Below are 17,716 nucleotides of genomic sequence, written 5' to 3' on the forward strand. Positions count from 1 at the left end.
AAAGAAGCATTGTAACTTCCAATCCTCTATATATTAATTGAGAAACATTACAACTTCTTTTGTAGCCACGTGTCATCATTAGAATGATTCTTAGAATCTTTAGAGAAATAGGTTGGTCTATCTAATTATATAATAATTTTTTTTATTAAGCTAACCATAATTTCATTATCAATGTTCTAATTATTTTCTTAAATAGAAGTTATGGAATTGCCTAATATGACTAAATTATATATGACGATTAATGATTTTGAATAACAAAGATTTGATAAAAATTAGTATATCTTATATCATATTTGTTTAATTTTAAACTATAAAAATAATTTTAACAACCACATTAACCATATAATAAAAATTTATATTTTTCTGTATATGGTATATTTTGAACTTTAAAAAACTACTAGAAATTACTAAAACTGTTAAAAGTCTCACATTCAAATTTTATAATTCATGGTTTAAAATTTTTGGTATGACAAGATACAAATGATTACAAAGTCATATAAGTAAAATGTCTTATTTAATTAATTATTAAGATTAAAAGATATATACATATATATATATATATATATCATTTTAAATTAAACTATATACCATATAAAATACATAAATATTGTAATTTCAAAATTTACTTTGAACAATTACTTTTGATAAAAACTTTGAACAAACATTGACAACTTAATTTTTTTTTAACTATAAATTACTAAGACTATTAATCCCACAATGAAAATTTTGTTATCAGTAATTTAAACTTTTTGTTATAAAATATGAAAGTGATCAAAAAACATATGAGTAGAAAGCACTATTTGATAGACATTAATATTAAAAATATACTATATAAGTCAATATTATTTAAATTTAATTATATATCCTATCAAATACAAATTATTTTTTGGATTAATAAAATTTATATGTTCGCATCAATTTAATTATATATGTAATAGTTACTGATTTTTACTTATTCAATATATATTTATTATTTCATAATTATAGAAAACATATAATAATTAAAATAATGTATATATATATATATAATATTCATCCCGCGCAAGGCGTAGATCTTAACCTCGTAATTAATATAATCCATACTGATATATTTGAATGATAAGAATATAACAAGAAATTCAATCTAATATTTTTTTCAAAAATAAACATTGAATTAAAATGTATTTGGCATATAAAAATTTAGAGACATAACTATATATCTTATTAAAATAAAAGTATTTTAGTTGACATAAAATATTTTATTCTGGAAAGATTGATTTATTAATATATACATAAACATGTTAATTAGTGTTTTAATATATAAATGAATACATCAAAAATGGCTAATGTAGTAAAAAATAATTAATCGAAGAAAATAGAAAACATTATTGCTAACTACATGAAGTAATGACCATCACATGGCTAACCATGCAAACTAAACTATTGTATACCTAACTACGTGATGTATATGTTATGCATGACAACATCCTCAACTTAATGATGTTATGTAGTTAACACCACGAGTTTAATTATGTTCATCCAAAAACTGATGTAGATATTAGAGACCGTTTAAATATTTCATTTCATCAATTAAAATATGATTGACGCAACCGTAATTTAACTAAATGATATTTTAACCCACGTTTTAAAAGCGTAAAAATATTTTAACAAAATCTAATTTACAAAATCAATATGTTTTAACATTTTTGATAAGTAGTGTTTTAATTTTTATTTCAGTGTATTTGAAAATATATAATTATATTATTTTTTATTTATATTAAATATGAAAGTTATATAAGATATTATGTAACTTTATCTTTAATTATTTTAATATGTTTTCTTACGAAATATTAATAAACTTTGTGTAATTTGTTTGATTAATTATGTGCTATATACTTATTTGATACATTTTTAAATAGATGCAATTTTTTTATGAAAGTATAGATAAAGTAATTAATTTTATATGAAACAAAAAAAATGTTAGAGTGAGTAAATTGACATGAAATAAGTTTTATAATAAAAATTGATCAAATAAGTATGTACCACACAATTAATCAAACGAATTACATAAATTTTCATAAGAGTTAAGAAATAATTAAAACCCAAAGTTAAATAATATCTTATATAACTTTCATATTTAGTTAAATTACCGTCTGACATCCACATCAATTTTTAGATGAATGAAATTAAACTCGTGATGTTAACTACATCACATTATTAAGTTGATGGATGTTGCCATGGATAATATATACTTCGTGTAGTTAAGTATATATTAATTTAATTAGCATTGTTAGCCATGTGATGACCAATACTACATTTAGTCAACAATCATTTTTCCTATTATATAACATATTATTTTGATTGGTCTTATATCTAATTAGATCTAGCTTAAATGTTACAAACTGAACGAACACTCATACAAACACATGTTTTTGTAACCATTACATTCTTCTGTTGTGAAAAATTTCATATGTCTATGTTATTAAAACAAGGAGAAATTTCATGTTTATCACTTTCATGGTACTATTTTTCATATTTATCACAACTAAAATAACATTTTCAAAATATCTTATTCATCAAGTGACAAACGACTCTTATACTTTTGTTATTTATATATATAATAAATTATTTAAATAAATTAAAAAACAAAAAAATAATAATATAAGAAAATAATATTTTTTATATTTTTGAATTATACTTTTTCAAATTCGAACTTTTTAATTTTTTTTCTTGAATATTTTTTTCGAATTTTTTTCTTCTTTTTTCCAAAGTTCTTTTTGAAAATCAAAAATTTTGTTTGAAACTATTTTTTAAAATATTTTTTAAGTATTTATTTATATATTTATTATAATCCTAAATTTCACATTCTAAAAACCTTACTACATCCCTTAACTCTAAACCATAAGTCTATATTAACTAGTCTTATGAGTGTAAATGTCTTCTCCCCTTTATTAAAAGTGAAGGTAAAAAGTTAGTGTAAACATGAAAAGTAGTATTATGAATAATATATGTGGGAATTTTCCTTAAAACAAACACCCACATATGTACACAGGTCAACTTCTAGTATTCCTTAAACATAATGATATGAAACTTTAACCAATGAACATACACTACTATTTACAATCTATTTTCTCATTTTTATTATAAATATTAAGTTTTATTAAATTTTAATTATATAATTCAGAATTATTTATATTTACACGATTTCAGTTTAATGTGCATCAATTTTTTTAATAAATTAATTATAAATAAATTCATAAATAAACTTATGAAAGAAGTCTGCTAGGAAACATCATTGTTTCGTGCAGAATCTTAAGATTACAAAATCGAAAAAGATAATTTCAATTTTTATATTTGATCATAAAGTAGTAGTTGAAATTTTAATATCTCTTATTTTTTAAAAAAAGTTGATTTTATTATGAACTTACAATTATGATATGAGAAATATAACATCTAACCTATACTAAAAGGGTTATATGAGGAGTAGTGAGTGTGTCCACGTAGGACAATTAAATCGGCCAATAGGAGAACAGCCCTCTGCCAAGTCACCTCTGCTTGTGACAAAGCAATATCACGGTTCTGGTGAACCCGATTTCACAAACCCTAATCCCACAATTGAATCGTAGATCGATTCCCTTTCACTCGCTTCATCTTCTCCGTTTCCCTTTTTCGCGATCTTCATCACCACTGACAATCAAACTTTCTCTTTACTCTCATCTTTAATGTCTTTCGTTTCACCTCCCTCTCCATCTATTTCTTATAAACCTTTTCACCATTTCCTGGTTCCAATCAAAATCCAGAGAATCCTCTCAGGAAGCCAAATCCGCATGAAATTGAATGGCAAATCCCCACCGATCAGACATACCGGCTAAACCGGTGTCTCCTCCACCAACTCTGTCTCCGGCGATTCAGACTCCTCTGAGAAACACAAAGTCAACCTTTTGATTTCTATGGAGCCAAGTTGATATTATTGATGGTGGCTATCGTTGGAGAAAATATGGCCAAAAAGCGGTCAAGAACAACATGTTCCCCAGGTTCTTATTCCTTCATCCCCTTATTAGCTTAGTTACTCCTCCCATTTCATCTATATATACTGTAGTACTGGACACATATGCTTGTGCTAATCTCGAACCAAGATCGAGTCTATATTGATTGTAACTTGCAGACTTCAAACTATTGTCTCAGATGATCTTTATAATCCCCAAAAAGCTTAAAGCGGGCAATGGAGTGAACCTTGAAACAGCAAATGGGCGACACAATTTCAAAAATAAGGTTATTTTTCTTCTTCAATAGATTTTAAGTTCAAAAAGTTTAACAAGAACTCATAAATACCAAATCAAATTTTATTTACAGAAATTTTCAGATCCGGCTACCGTCACTAAATGGAAAGATGAAAGAATGGTAAGATTTTATTGCTGACTTCATTACTATTGCCGATTGTTTATGTTCCCTCAGAAAGCTTTTTATACTGAAGAAACACCGTTTCAAGTTCTCCATGGTCATACTGGAGATGTCTTGGACTTGGCATGGTCAGACTCAAATGTGAGTTTTAAGTCTTTTCTTAGTTTGTTTTTTTTTTTTGAGATTTCTTGATCTATTTTTCGTATGAATTGGGTATTGGTTTTTGCAGTTGCTTCTTTCAGCTTCTAAAGACAAGACAGTTCGGCTATGGAGAGTTGGTTGTGATGAGTGTCTTCATATCTTCTATCATAACAACTACAGTAACTTTTTGAACTCTTAACTCAGTTAAAAAGAATCATGTCTGGTATGAGTCACTATACGTTTATATATGTATATGTATGAGGAGGAAAAAGAGCAATATTATTAATAGTCAAGGACTGAGATTGAAGTTGGCCTTTCCACAGCATGGACTCATGTTTCAGCAACTTCATGAAGACAATGCTCATCACTTACCTTCTCATACCTCTCCCCCTTCTTGCCCTCCTCATCTCTTCTATGGAAGTCTCTCTCTCTCTTTCTCTCTCTCTCTCTCTCTCTCTCTCTCTCTCTCTCTCTCTCTCTCTCTCTCTCTCTCTCTCTCTCTCTCTCTCTCTCTCTCTCTCTCTCTCTCTCTCTCTGTATATACACACAATTACACATGTATATAACAGTATGAAAAGGGTTTAAGACTACCAAATCATGATTTGAAGTGTTAAACCTTTTTTTGGTGTAGGAGGAGGAGGAAACTACATGATCAACAGATCAATGACGTTCACGGGAGTATCAGACCACCACCATCTAACTCAAAGAAGCCCGACCACGACGAAGACAATCTATCAGATGATGGGTCCCATATGATGTTAGGAGGGACGAAGAAGAGGCTGAATTTAGAGCAAGTTAGGGCATTAGAGAAGATCTTCGAGCTAGGGAACAAGTTGGAGCCTGAAAGGAAGATGCAGCTAGGTAAGGCCTTAGGGTTGCAGCCTAGGCAGATTGCGAATTGGTTTCAGAACAGGAAAGCTAGGTTGAAGACAAAGCAGCTTGAAAGAGACTATGATACTCTGAAGAAACAGTTCGATGTTTTGAAATCAGATAATGATTCTCTTCTAGCACACAATAAGAAACTCCATGATGGGTTCCATAGATGTCAAAGCTCGAATCTGGGGTTTATCAGAACAGAGGGTCGTCGCTTGGACCGATGCTCATGACTCCATTTCAGCAAGTTACCAACACAACGGAAATGTAATTTTCTTTTCAGTTTTGCTATGTTTTGGAGATTACAAAGTTTGCAGCTTTGCTCTGTTTTTAAAATCGCAGCTTTGCTCTGTTTTTTTATACAGCCTTCTAATTTTTTACGCTTCAGAAAAAGCAAGATATTTATCGAGTTACTGATCAGAGTTTAACCATTTCTTTCTTGCACAACTCTGTTGGAGAGTGGTTGGAACAGATGGGGCAGCAAGAAATATTTTTTTTGTTGGATCCATCGCTTTTCAGGATGTAGCACACAAGGTCTCTGCCCTTAAAGTTTTTCGTAACAGGGGAGACATGGCAAGACTTAAGGAGATTCAAGAAGCTGTCTTACAAATGAGCGCACCAAAGGCTCTGGTAATAACTAGACATATAATTATTTTTTTCTTCCCATCCTCTGCTCATGCTTTTCTAGATGCATCACATGATGAGTTTTTGAACTCTTTGGTAGAGAAATGAACTGATTCACAAACTGAGAAGTGAAAGAATATCGTATCATGGAGATGAATCAAGCTGGAACCGATCATGGGTGGCAATTAAGAAGGTAACAATCTCTTAAGAGTTTGTTGTGTGTAAGAAAGGAACCAAGTACTTTACTGATCTTCTGAACATCAACATGTAGCTCTGGGCTTCAAAGTGGAACGTGAGAGCTTACGTCAGTAGAAAACTAGAGTTGACCCATGATGTCGTCTGCATGTCGGTGCTGGTTCAAGAATCATGTGGTGATTATGCTTTCGTCATTCACACAAAAAATCCTGTCACTGGTGATCCTTCAGAAATACACACAAGAGGTAAATTAAAAGACCTTGCTTCCTTTTTATGCTTTTCTGAGTAAAATAATCAAGAACTTCCGTTTCTCAGATTGTGAAGGGTTTGGGAGAGACCTTGGTTGGAGGATATCCAGGACGAGCAATGAGCTTTATCACCAAGAAAACAAACCTCAACTCGCCAACCGTGAGAAACAAAAAGCAGATAGTGTTTGCATGTTAGCTCCAGTAAGTATTTGAGCTGTGCAGGTGATCAGTAGTTACCCAAGTAATAGGATAGTTCTGTACTCTAAACCCTCTATCATGTTCTTAGCAGGAATGTTGTCAAAATCTGTACACATTAATACCAAATAATTGTTTTCCCCCTAAGTAATAGACAACCTATAAAAACCATTGTTTTCCTTAATGTTTTTTTTTTGGATTTTTGTTTCTCTCAATTGTTGGACTAAACATATATCAATAAGTCATGTTCCTAATTTAATAGAATATATATTTTTTTAAAAAAATTAGGTTTAACCTTTTTGAAGTTAGAAACTTTTTTTCAACAATTTTATTTTTCATGCATACTTCTATACTTCTAGAAAGATTAGTTTCTTACTAACACTTTAAAAAAAATGTTAGTCACTAATTGAGTAATACAAATCCAAAATATAGAATTAATAAATAAGTTAGGAAATCAAAATTTAAAATGATTTTGAGTTTAAACCTGATTTTTTCTGCTGTAATAATATTTTGAATAATGTAATATGTGCGTTTTTATTATTTCTTACATTTTACACTTTTCCGGGCTACGCCCGATTTTATTTCTATAAATTGTTAGTTGTTTTCAGATATTGAGTTATTTCTATTGGAATATTTAATTATATATGGAAAACAATGACAAATAAAAACTATTAAAATAAAATTTAAATTATTAGAATAATTTATTATCATGTTTCCAGGATAAGATTTCAGTTCAATGCATGAGTTTGAGGAATAACTCTCGATAACAAATAAGATCATCATCAACAAACCACAACTAATAAAAAAAACATCCCATCATCTTCCAACCTATCTATGTATTCCAAAGTCAATCTTGCTATTTAGCCAAACTAATATAACAAAAATATTACATAACAATATGACCATAGAAAAACTACATACAACATTCAAACAACATAAATCAATGCATCGATCTCCACTTATACTCAATCTTACACTTCTAATACTTTAAAACATGTTTATTCTTTATATTTTTAGTCCACACAACAAAATCAAAAGTAACATATCAAACACAAATTTTCGCGCATAGCGCGGACAAAGGATCTAGTTTGTTTAAATATCTCTTAGTTTAGTTTTACATTTGCTTAAATATGAAGCATGTATTTACATTCAAGACTAAATTTGGGTTATTTTGGTCAAATTTTCTATCGAATATTTTTAATAAGAAAATTTTATTTTTTAATTATTAGCTGTCAAATTAAATCACCAACTTGTCCGCGTCGGCAAAACCCGATCAGAAATCAATAGAATCTCAAGCAACAGCGTTATGCGGCTTATGCGGTGCAGTGGTGAAGATAAAGATGTCACATTCCAGAAGAGATGGTGTCACCGGTGGATAGGTTGAGAGGTAATTAATTATAACTTTGAAGGATATATGAGTAATTGAGCATTCTAGAGTGAGATCTGAACTCAAAAGTAAACGGTTCAACTTTAAACTTCAGTTAGTGTCGGCGTCAGCAACGGTCAATGCAGATCTGCTTTAATGTTTTGATTATACCATACAGCATACTATTGTAAATGCAATTTTCGATCGCTGTTCGCCAAACTTGGAACGCATATAGAAAGTTGTAAATTCTTTAAAACTTAGGATTTGCATGAAATAACTCAAGATTCAAGATTGCCTCAAGCTTCCACACATTTGTAGCTCAAATTACATATAAGAATAAAGAAAGTTACATGTATTAATTACTAGTACTTTTTCGCAAAGGCGTTAATCAAAGCTAAAGCGTTGCTAGTTCCTCTGCCCAAATTCACAATCCGTGCCCGGACCGAGTTCTTGATCCGCCCATCCATGATCCGACGCGCGAATCCATCAGAGCAAGTGATTGCATTCGTCAAAGCTGCACTGGTCCAGGTCTGAGCATTGCTCATGTGGAACCAAAACTGGTCACGACCCTTAGCACGACCACACATCTTCACTTCCTGGACGGACTTGGTCAAACGGTCAACCGTGTCACTGATCTCCTCGATGCAGTCCCTAATGGCCTGAACCTCTCGTTTCTTGAGACCCTTGAAACGGGCCAAGCGTGAGACGAAGACTTTCGTGGACTGGGCCTGGCTAACAGTCACGGTGAGTGCGGTTTCAGCTAGACGTTGAGGGCTTGTTTGGATGGAGTTGGCGTAGCCGGAGAGAGAGCTGAAGCAGACGGTTGGGTATGTGGTGGATTTGCAAGAGGCTTGAATGAAGTTTACTGCGCGTTTGGAAGTTCCTGCAGCTGCGGTGTAGGACGCCGTAGTGAGCTCCATCGTTGTTGATAAGAGAAAAAGAAAGAGGGCGTAGAATATTTGCTTTGCCATTGCTTTGAAGTGGTTTGAAAGATAGTTTATTGTGGAGAGGAAAGGAGTTGGTTCCTAAGATTTTATAGTGAGCTAGTAATCTTTCGTGTGTACGGTTTTTGCTTAGGGTTTATAATAATAGAGAAGTTAATATGGTTGACCTTTGACCCTTGGTTTGATTTTATATTCCAAGTAGGGTCTATTATTAGTTGGGAATGACCAGAATTGTTTGGTATTAAATGTACTATGGCAATTTACTATGTTCATGTTCTGTACCAAAAGTAACATGGGACTTCAAAGTGAGAGGGTGAGAGGAAAACAGGTTATAGGTTCTTCGTATAATTTCATGACCATAATCAAGTATAACTGTTTAAGTGTCTGCCATGAAGATTATGTACAGTTGGTATTGATTTGTAGTAGAAGAAAATAGCTTTTTTGTTGTTCTTTTTACTTTTTTTCCTAACTCAAGAACTGTTTTCAATAATTAATCGGATGTATTTGTAATTTCAGTGGAAAGTTTGGTAAAAAAAGATTATTATTCGATAAAAGATTTGATCACGGTTCAACGCTAATTACAAACGTCTTCTTTTAAAAAAACGTTAACTGCATAACGTCCTTTAAGAAAAAACATTGACTACAAACGAAGACAATGCTTAATATTTTTTTTATGTAACTGAGGCTAATGCTTGATATTCTTTAAAAAGAAAGAAAAAAATGAGAGGAGTTAGAGTGGACTACTAGACTAATTCCAATGGGACACCAAAACACCAAATTTGGTGTAATTTCATCTTCAATGAGATACTAAAAGTTACACTATCCCACCAAACTTGGTGTAAAGTGAATAGTGTTACACCAAATTTAACACTATTCATCACACCAAATATTAAATATTCATATTTTTTGTGTTTTATTTAATAATATATTTCAGTTATTATTATTAATTAGTTTAAATTTGTTACTAAACATATATATACTATTTTTACATAATTACTATATTTTTATTTTCAAGTAAAAATTCACTAAATGATATCTTATATTGCAAAAAAAAATCATAGAACTCTTTTTTTGTCAGCTAGAACTTTTATCTTTTATTTTTAATAATTTAAAATTTATATTAGTGTTATATAAAATATAGAAATTAATAATATAAGCTGGATAAGATTAAAATGCATATTAAATTTGAAATGAACACACAAATAAAATAAATATATTATTTTTATGTGTTTTTCATAATTCTTAGTTAGTATTTATTTAATATAATATATATATAATAAATATATAAAGGTATAAAATTGTTAAGGCAAAAAAATATAAATGTAAATAAATTTTATAAACATAAAATTACAAAAAAAAATTAACAAACATAATTTCTAAGTGTGGTAAAATAATTAATTGTCAATTAAAAATAATAAAATATAAATTATTAAAATTGAAAATATCAAATAATATATAATATTACTTTTGATGCAATATTTACTGTTATGGTTGGAGATGACAAGAAAAAGTATGACACTAAAATACCAAATTTAGTGTAATTTTAATATCAAATTTGATCTCATGGTTGGAGATGCCCTTAAAGTTGTAAAGATAAGGAACTTAGTGAGTGGATTTATTCGTTCAAAAAAAAAAGGTGAGTGGATTTAAATCTGATATCATTGAAATTTAAGAATGAAGTGGATTTGGTCCAATAAAATTATAAATACGGCCTTAATTCGTACGGACATGTACAAACAGATGATACCATGTACCGAATTATGCGACCGTATCTAGTGTATTCCATTACAAATTTTAAGTTAAAAGAAACAAATGAACATTTAATGATAGAGGAATATTAGAAACAAATCTAGCATTCCAAGCTTGTTTTAAACTATAGATCGCCTTGTTCATTTTGCAGATATCTTCACAAAAGGTCTCCCGACAATCCTGTTTACAGACTTCAGAAACAGTCTAACCATGTACAATGTATCGACAATTCGACTGCTGAAGAGTATTAGAACATTCCATATTCTGTTGGCATTAGTCTAATCTGTTAGATTTGACCCAATCTTCTCACGTTCTGTAAATCAGCATAGCTCCTGATATTATGTAACTATCTTGGGTATTAATTAATACCTTGTGAATATATCAATCCCAACACGGGAATTCACCTTTACTTTCAAGGAAACGATGTTATTGACAATATGTATGGAAATTACTAGTCTTAGTTTAAATGTTTATTTCTTCTAAAATGTACGTCTATCTACTCTCTAACTTTAATTTATGGGAAATTTGGTGAGATAACTATAAAAAAACCATAATTCACTAACTAACTAAAATTATACTCTCTTTCCTCTTTTCTCTTCCTATCTCTCTCTACATTCTCTCTACAAAACTAAATTCTCTTTTTTTTAGCTATTTCACAAATAATCCTTTAATTTATTTGGTAAGCAAAAATCAGTTTTATTCTCCGAGTGGGCTCAACACTGCCGGGCAATGATAATGTTAATTCAACAAACAATGTAAGACCACCTCCATTGGAGGTTCTTAGAGGTGGTACTTAAACAAAAATCAAATAAAAATAAATGAAAAAAGGAAAAAATCAAGAGGACCGGTACTAAAAAAAGGAGTTTTGGAATCACTAAGTACCCCATACGTGGTCTTTTTCTATTGGTTGTCTTTTTCTTTTCTTTTTTTTCTTTTTTTTTGTTCAAAATTGATTCTCTCTCTTTTCTATCGTATTGTCTGTCATTCTTCTTCTTCTCCAAATCCTTGAGTTTTTTTGTTGATTTGAAGTTGAAACTGAAATTTGGTTTTGATGATGAGGTTGGCTTATTATCTCCGGCAAGGTCAGATCTCGTGTCGAATTTGAAACTGAAATTTGGTTTTGATGATGAAGATGAAGTGACGAATTGTTGACTCTTCGTTTGCAGAGAGGAGACATTGGAGCTAAACAGAAAAAAGTGGAAGAAGAAGATAGAAATAAACTCTTATCTTTTGCCCCTGTTTCAGTTTATAAAAAAAAACTTTTTTAAAAAATTTAAGAACCTCAATGTGTTACTAACCAATGGAGAAGGAAAAAATTAAATAGATTAAAAAGGGTACTTAAGCTTTCAAATCAAAGAATTATACATTAATTTAATTTTAAGTACCCATTAGGGGTACTTACCGATGGAGGTGCTCTAAGTTCTGACTTTGCTTTCACACTGCTCTCTTTTCAAACGTGTAGTTTACTACTTTCAAGCATACCTATGTTTTGGTCAACTCATACTTTACCTCAATGCTCTATTTCAATCTTCAAATTTAAGAGTTTCACACTTGTGTAATTCTAGCGAAATATTAGTGTTAAATGAATTAGCATTGCTTTATTGCATGAATTCCTAAAATTTAACATTATCTTCTTTTAATTGGTGTCGCTTTATCCGAAGAGAAAAAGACTAGAGTAGCACCAAACCAAGTTTTAGTTCTCAAACTAGCACTCAAGGTTCAAAATCACAAAAATAATTTTTATTAAATAGGTAAATATATACTTATACCCCTTGGGTTAATTAATCCAAATCTTAGAGTTTAGAGTTAAGGGGTGAGATTTTGGAATTAGGGTTTAAAATTTTATAAAATTAAAAATAAATACTAAAAAATTAAAAATAAAAATTTAAAAAACAGTTTCGAAAAGTATTTTTGAATTATAAAAAGAAAATTTCAAAAAAAAAATAAAAAAAAATCAAAAAGAAAATTTCAAAAAAAAGTTATAAAAAATTTCGAATCTGAAAACATATAATCTAAAACTATAAAAAATTTCTTTTTTTTTATTTTTATTTTATTTGTTTTTATTTATTTTTATTTGTTTATTTAATTTTAAACCAAGAGTATTAAGGATATTTTACCCTTTAATAAATGTCATTTTTGTGACTTTCTCCTTCTAGTGCTATTTTTAAGACAAAAACTTAAAAGGTGTTATTATTGACAATTGTCCTTATCCGAACGTCAATTAATATTTTTCTGATCACTTTCCGCAATATTATGTGCAGAAAATAAAGGCACATCTTCGACCCAAAAAAAGGCACATCAAAATGGGAAGAAGGTAATCCAAAGCACGTGATGCGTAAACGTGATCCATAAATGTTTGCGGTACTACCAAACTTACTACACGGTCCATACCCTGCTATATAGATCCGTCCTTGGTACATTTAAAACTCAATTCTTATCTTGTAAGAGATGTCACTCTATTTTTTCTGCCGACACTGCAAAAACAAAACAAAACAAAACAAAGGATCTCTTATCTTGTAAGAGATGTCACTCTATTTTTTCTACCAAACTTACTACACGGTCCATACCCAAACTTTATATTTTCACTACTACTGTTTCGCTTCATATTTTAATTACTCGAACTGTTGAATGATGCCATGAACGCCACATGTCAATGGACAGTGAACTTTTTATAGATATATTATTGAACTTCATTTTGAGTATTGCATTGTCACATGTTAATGTTGAACTATAGGTAACATATATGTCATGTACAATGTTATTTATTTAACAAGAGAAGTGGCTCATGCGGAAGGCAGATCAGTACTCTATTTACTCTCAATATTATTTAAACCGGTATTCAAACTCCAAAAGAAAAAATAAATTTATAAAAATCGCTCAATTTAACATAAGAATCGGATCAACAAAGAAATAATCAATTATTGAAGAAGGAATCTCAAATAAACTCAGAATTCACTACCAAAAATTGGAAGATGGTCAGAAGACATAAGTGTTCTTAGTGACCTTGATAGTACATTCCATGGTGCAGGTGTAAATAATCCCTAATGGTTGTTGCCTATTAGTATCAACGAGTAATTAATATAGTATACGAACGTCCAAAGTTTAGCACAAAAACTCTCACTTTAATATGATCTTAAAATCTGATCTACATTGTCCAATTCAATCCAGTCCATAATCAATGTGATCCAAAACTTAATTTATTTTGAGATTAATGGTCAAATAACCATCATATCTTTATATATAAAAGAGACTTTCAATCTCTCCTGGTGATGCCAACAAGGACGACACGTCATCAATTCGTTCAAGGAGAGCGCGACACCTGTCCTCATTAAACAAAACGCAGCGCTCCATCCTAATTCTCGCCTTTGTTCATGCGAGTCTGATTTCGGCGAGAATGACGATCGATAGTTCTCGCTGTCTGTAACGGAACTCGACTTTAATGGCATTAATACAGACGCAGTACGAGCCCTTCGATGCGTCGTTTCCGTCGGCGAGTCTCTGCTATAAATTTGCTCTAAGACTGCGATGTTTGGCCTCACCCTAACGCATTCAGAGAAGCTCAACTCTGTCAGCGACAATCTGTACCAATAGATCGGAGAAGTTGCGAATCCATATAAGAAGGTAATCTTTGTAATTGGCCAAACCTTGGCTCCTTTTGTTGAAGACAACTGCATCCCCTGTTTCGGGTTTGGCCGCTGTGAGTTTGTTTCCCTATAAAAATCTTATCTTCGATCTATACTACTCACTATGTTTTCTTCCATCATTATTCAGCAACGAACCATGACGAGAAAGTCTTCAGCTTCCACTGTGACATGTAAAGTTTAAAGCTTTTTAAAAGAAAGAAAAAACAGATTTTGGATACTTAATGTGAAGGTCACGTTCTGAATGTGAAGGTGACAAGAGGTTTGGCTATGACCTAGGAAGAATTCAGTCAACAAGAGAAATCAACTATGGAAGCCATTGTTGACGAGAGGTAAAAGAACGTGCAATATTTTCTTCTTAAATTCAGCAACTTTGTTTTTCCACAAGCTAATTTTCTGGAGTTCCTTTAACATTGCAGCTCATATGCTTTGTCGATTTGTTATAGTCAGTGTTGAAGACGTCCCATGGGCAGACATGAGGAAGTTCGATGACATGATCCCTAAGCGTGAATTCAATAACTTTCTTCTCCGATTTGAAGTCCGCCAAGAATTTTTTTTCCGATTTGAAGTCAGGTAACACCAGTTTTGGCTCCCAATACTGCAAAATTTTGTTCCTTTTCTAGAGTAACAGTCTTTTGATTCCCTTGGATTGCAGGCTAAACTTGCTTTAGAGGCTCTTGAATTTCCTGTGGGGGTATCTAATTTTTTTTACTTTTCTTTATCCCAGTTGCTCTTTCTCGATACTATTATCAATTAAATTATTATCTTTCTGTTTGTCTGGATCAGATGTGTCATTCTTGAGGAGGGTAACATCGTTGCTTCAGGGCTTAACCGAACTAATGAGACAGGCAATGTAATCTTTTATAAACTTTTACCTATTTCTCTGTATGAGTAACTCTGAAACATAAAACAATGCGATGACATAGAGTGTTTATTGATTGTCATGTTGGTTGCTTCGTCTATGCTACTTACTAAGTCGTTTGTTATAATTTTGTTCAGAGAGGCCACAAGACATGCAGAGATGAAGCAATCGATGAACTTATTGGACAATGGCAAAAAGATAGACTTTCACCTTCACAAGTCGCTGAGAAATTCTCGAAATGCGTTCTTTACGTAACATGTGAACCTTGCATAATGTGTGCATCGACCCTATCCTTCCTCGGTATGATTCCTTAACATGAACTTGAAATGTTTTTTCTGTTTGTTTGTTTGTTCCTGATATGATATTTTCTTTAATCGAAGGTATAAAGGAAGTATATTATGCATGCGGAAATGATAAATTTGGGGGTTGTGGTTCCATATTTTTGCTTCACTTAGAGAGTTCTTAGACATAAGATATCCTTTGTAGACCCTAAATATCACACTACAAACTTATTAGAAAAAAATCGGCCTTATTAATTGAAGTCTGTGATCTCTGTTTTTTTTATAGTGAAGAAGCTCAAAGAGGAAAAGTGCAGAGGAATAATGGCAGACGCAGCTGTATCTCTTTTCAACTCTGTTCTTTGATGAAACATCTTAAACACAGTTTTTTTTTTTTTTTTGTAGTTTTAGCCCCAAAGCCACACCGCCCTGTAGTTCAAAGAGAGAGGACTTAGCCTCTTAGACGCGGACATGGTTTGAAAATTGGAGTTTCTGATTAAAATATGAAGAAGTTGAGGTGGAGGTTGTCAAATGATGATTCTATGTTTGTTTTTGCTACATTTGGCACATGAAACGTTATCAATTACATCCAAAACAATTGTATATCCGCCTAAGTTGGAGCTCTCAATCTCAAGCTACTAAGTTGGTTTTCTAACTTAAGGAATTAGTTGTATGTGACTGTAAAGTTTTATTTTTGTACGGGTAGATGATAGACATGACCATCACTAGAAGAATAAAAGATTAACTCAGTTTTTATTTTTTTCTTGGATCAAATCTCTGTTTCTATCTCTTTCCTTTAACCCTGACAAGCAACACTCTTAACATACTTATTTTTTCTACCCATATGGGTTGGTTTTATGGTTAATTTGTCAAGTAAACATACAAGTGTTTAAAAGGCATGTATAGTTGATATTTATAACGAAAAGAAAGATGGCAAGTTAAATAAAGGTGTGTAGAGAAGCTGAACTATGCGCTGCTGCTGAGTGAAATGCAACTTGGACAGGAAACAAAGGTGGGAGAATACATATTGAAGCCAAAGACAATTGAAAGAGAGAAGACTTTCGTTATTCTGGACATCCCGCAATGTTTTTTTAAAAAATGCTTCATAATGTAAATTTATATAAAATAACTTTTTTTTTCTAACTTCCCGCCCGTAGGGCGGGCCGACCCTAGTTCATGATATACATCATTTATATACTAAAATGCAAGTTGCCTAGCGAATCATAACTAGACACGTGGTAAAAAAAATTTAAAAATAAATATATAAAAAACAATTGAATCTCATCTCCTATTTTTGTGCGATCCAATTCTTCAACTATCTATATTCTTAATTTTTCTCAGAAATTTTAACTCAAGTTAACTATATTCGGAAACTGTTTTCTTCATCTCCTATTTAAATTAAATATACTTTCCTTTCTAAATTGTAACTCTCACAAAAGCAACGTATTTTCAAGGGTGATCTGACTCTAAGTTTGACACATGGCTACCAAGGTTAGTGTTCTCTGATCTCTAATTTTATGATCTCTACCAAGGTTATATTTTCTATATAATTTTCAGTTCATCTCTATCTGCACTCTTCTCTTTACTCTCAGCCGTTTCTATCTCTTCAATTTACCTTCTTCTCAAAATCATATTCTCTTATTCTTTTTGTGTGATTCAGCTTGAAGTTGTTTTAAAGGATTACTAGCTTTTGATCCGCGCACCCGCGCGGCTGTTTGTTCTTCATAAGCATATATTTTTAACTTTCGATAATTTGATAAATTCAAATGCGTATACTCAAGATGTTATAGATTCATATGTTTTCAAGTTTAACATTGGTGCATCTTGTCAATCTGATTAGCCTTCATTTATAAATTATGAGATTGTGTTTTTGTTTTATTGTGCTTTTATTTAGTTTATTTGGTAAATTAAACTGTAAAGTTCTAGAAGTTTAAGTATACTTGTTAGTTTTATTAAATTATACTACAAATATTTTGTTTTAAAGTTGAATATAAAGTTCAAAATTTTTATATCGATTTTTAAAACAAATACATTATTTAGGAAAACCAAAAATAATGAAACCAAGTTAAAAAAAACATTCAAAGATAAGAAGAATGTAAAAAAAAAAATAAGAACAGATTTAAAAAATAATAATTTAACAAACCTAATAAATGTTATTAAATTGGGACATTTTTTATGAACAAAATTGGTACATCATAATGGACCTTTTCCAATAATCCA

At 30.9% G+C, this 17,716-nt stretch overlaps 1 protein-coding gene, 1 long non-coding RNA gene and 1 pseudogene across 2 annotated transcripts; 2 read left to right on the forward strand and 1 right to left on the reverse strand.

Annotated features, from left to right (window-relative positions):
• Positions 1–2,755: 2,755 nt before the first annotated feature.
• Positions 2,756–6,827, forward strand: LOC111213080 (annotated as a pseudogene).
• A 1,425-nt stretch (positions 6,828–8,252) lies between these two features.
• Positions 8,253–9,079, reverse strand: LOC111213079 (pectinesterase inhibitor 11-like). The gene has a single exon (XM_022714739.2). The coding sequence runs from the start codon at positions 8,991–8,993 to the stop codon at positions 8,385–8,387; it is 609 nt and encodes a 202-aa protein (XP_022570460.2). The 5' UTR covers positions 8,994–9,079; the 3' UTR covers positions 8,253–8,384.
• Positions 9,080–14,039: 4,960 nt separating this feature from the next.
• Positions 14,040–16,252, forward strand: LOC125610320. The gene is made up of 2 exons (XR_007340400.1): positions 14,040–15,518; positions 15,786–16,252. It is a non-coding gene; the product is annotated as an uncharacterized LOC125610320 (long non-coding RNA).
• Positions 16,253–17,716: the final 1,464 nt, after the last annotated feature.

This window comes from Brassica napus, chromosome A6 (genome assembly GCF_020379485.1).
Source record: "Brassica napus cultivar Da-Ae chromosome A6, Da-Ae, whole genome shotgun sequence".
NCBI lineage: Eukaryota > Viridiplantae > Streptophyta > Magnoliopsida > Brassicales > Brassicaceae > Brassica > Brassica napus.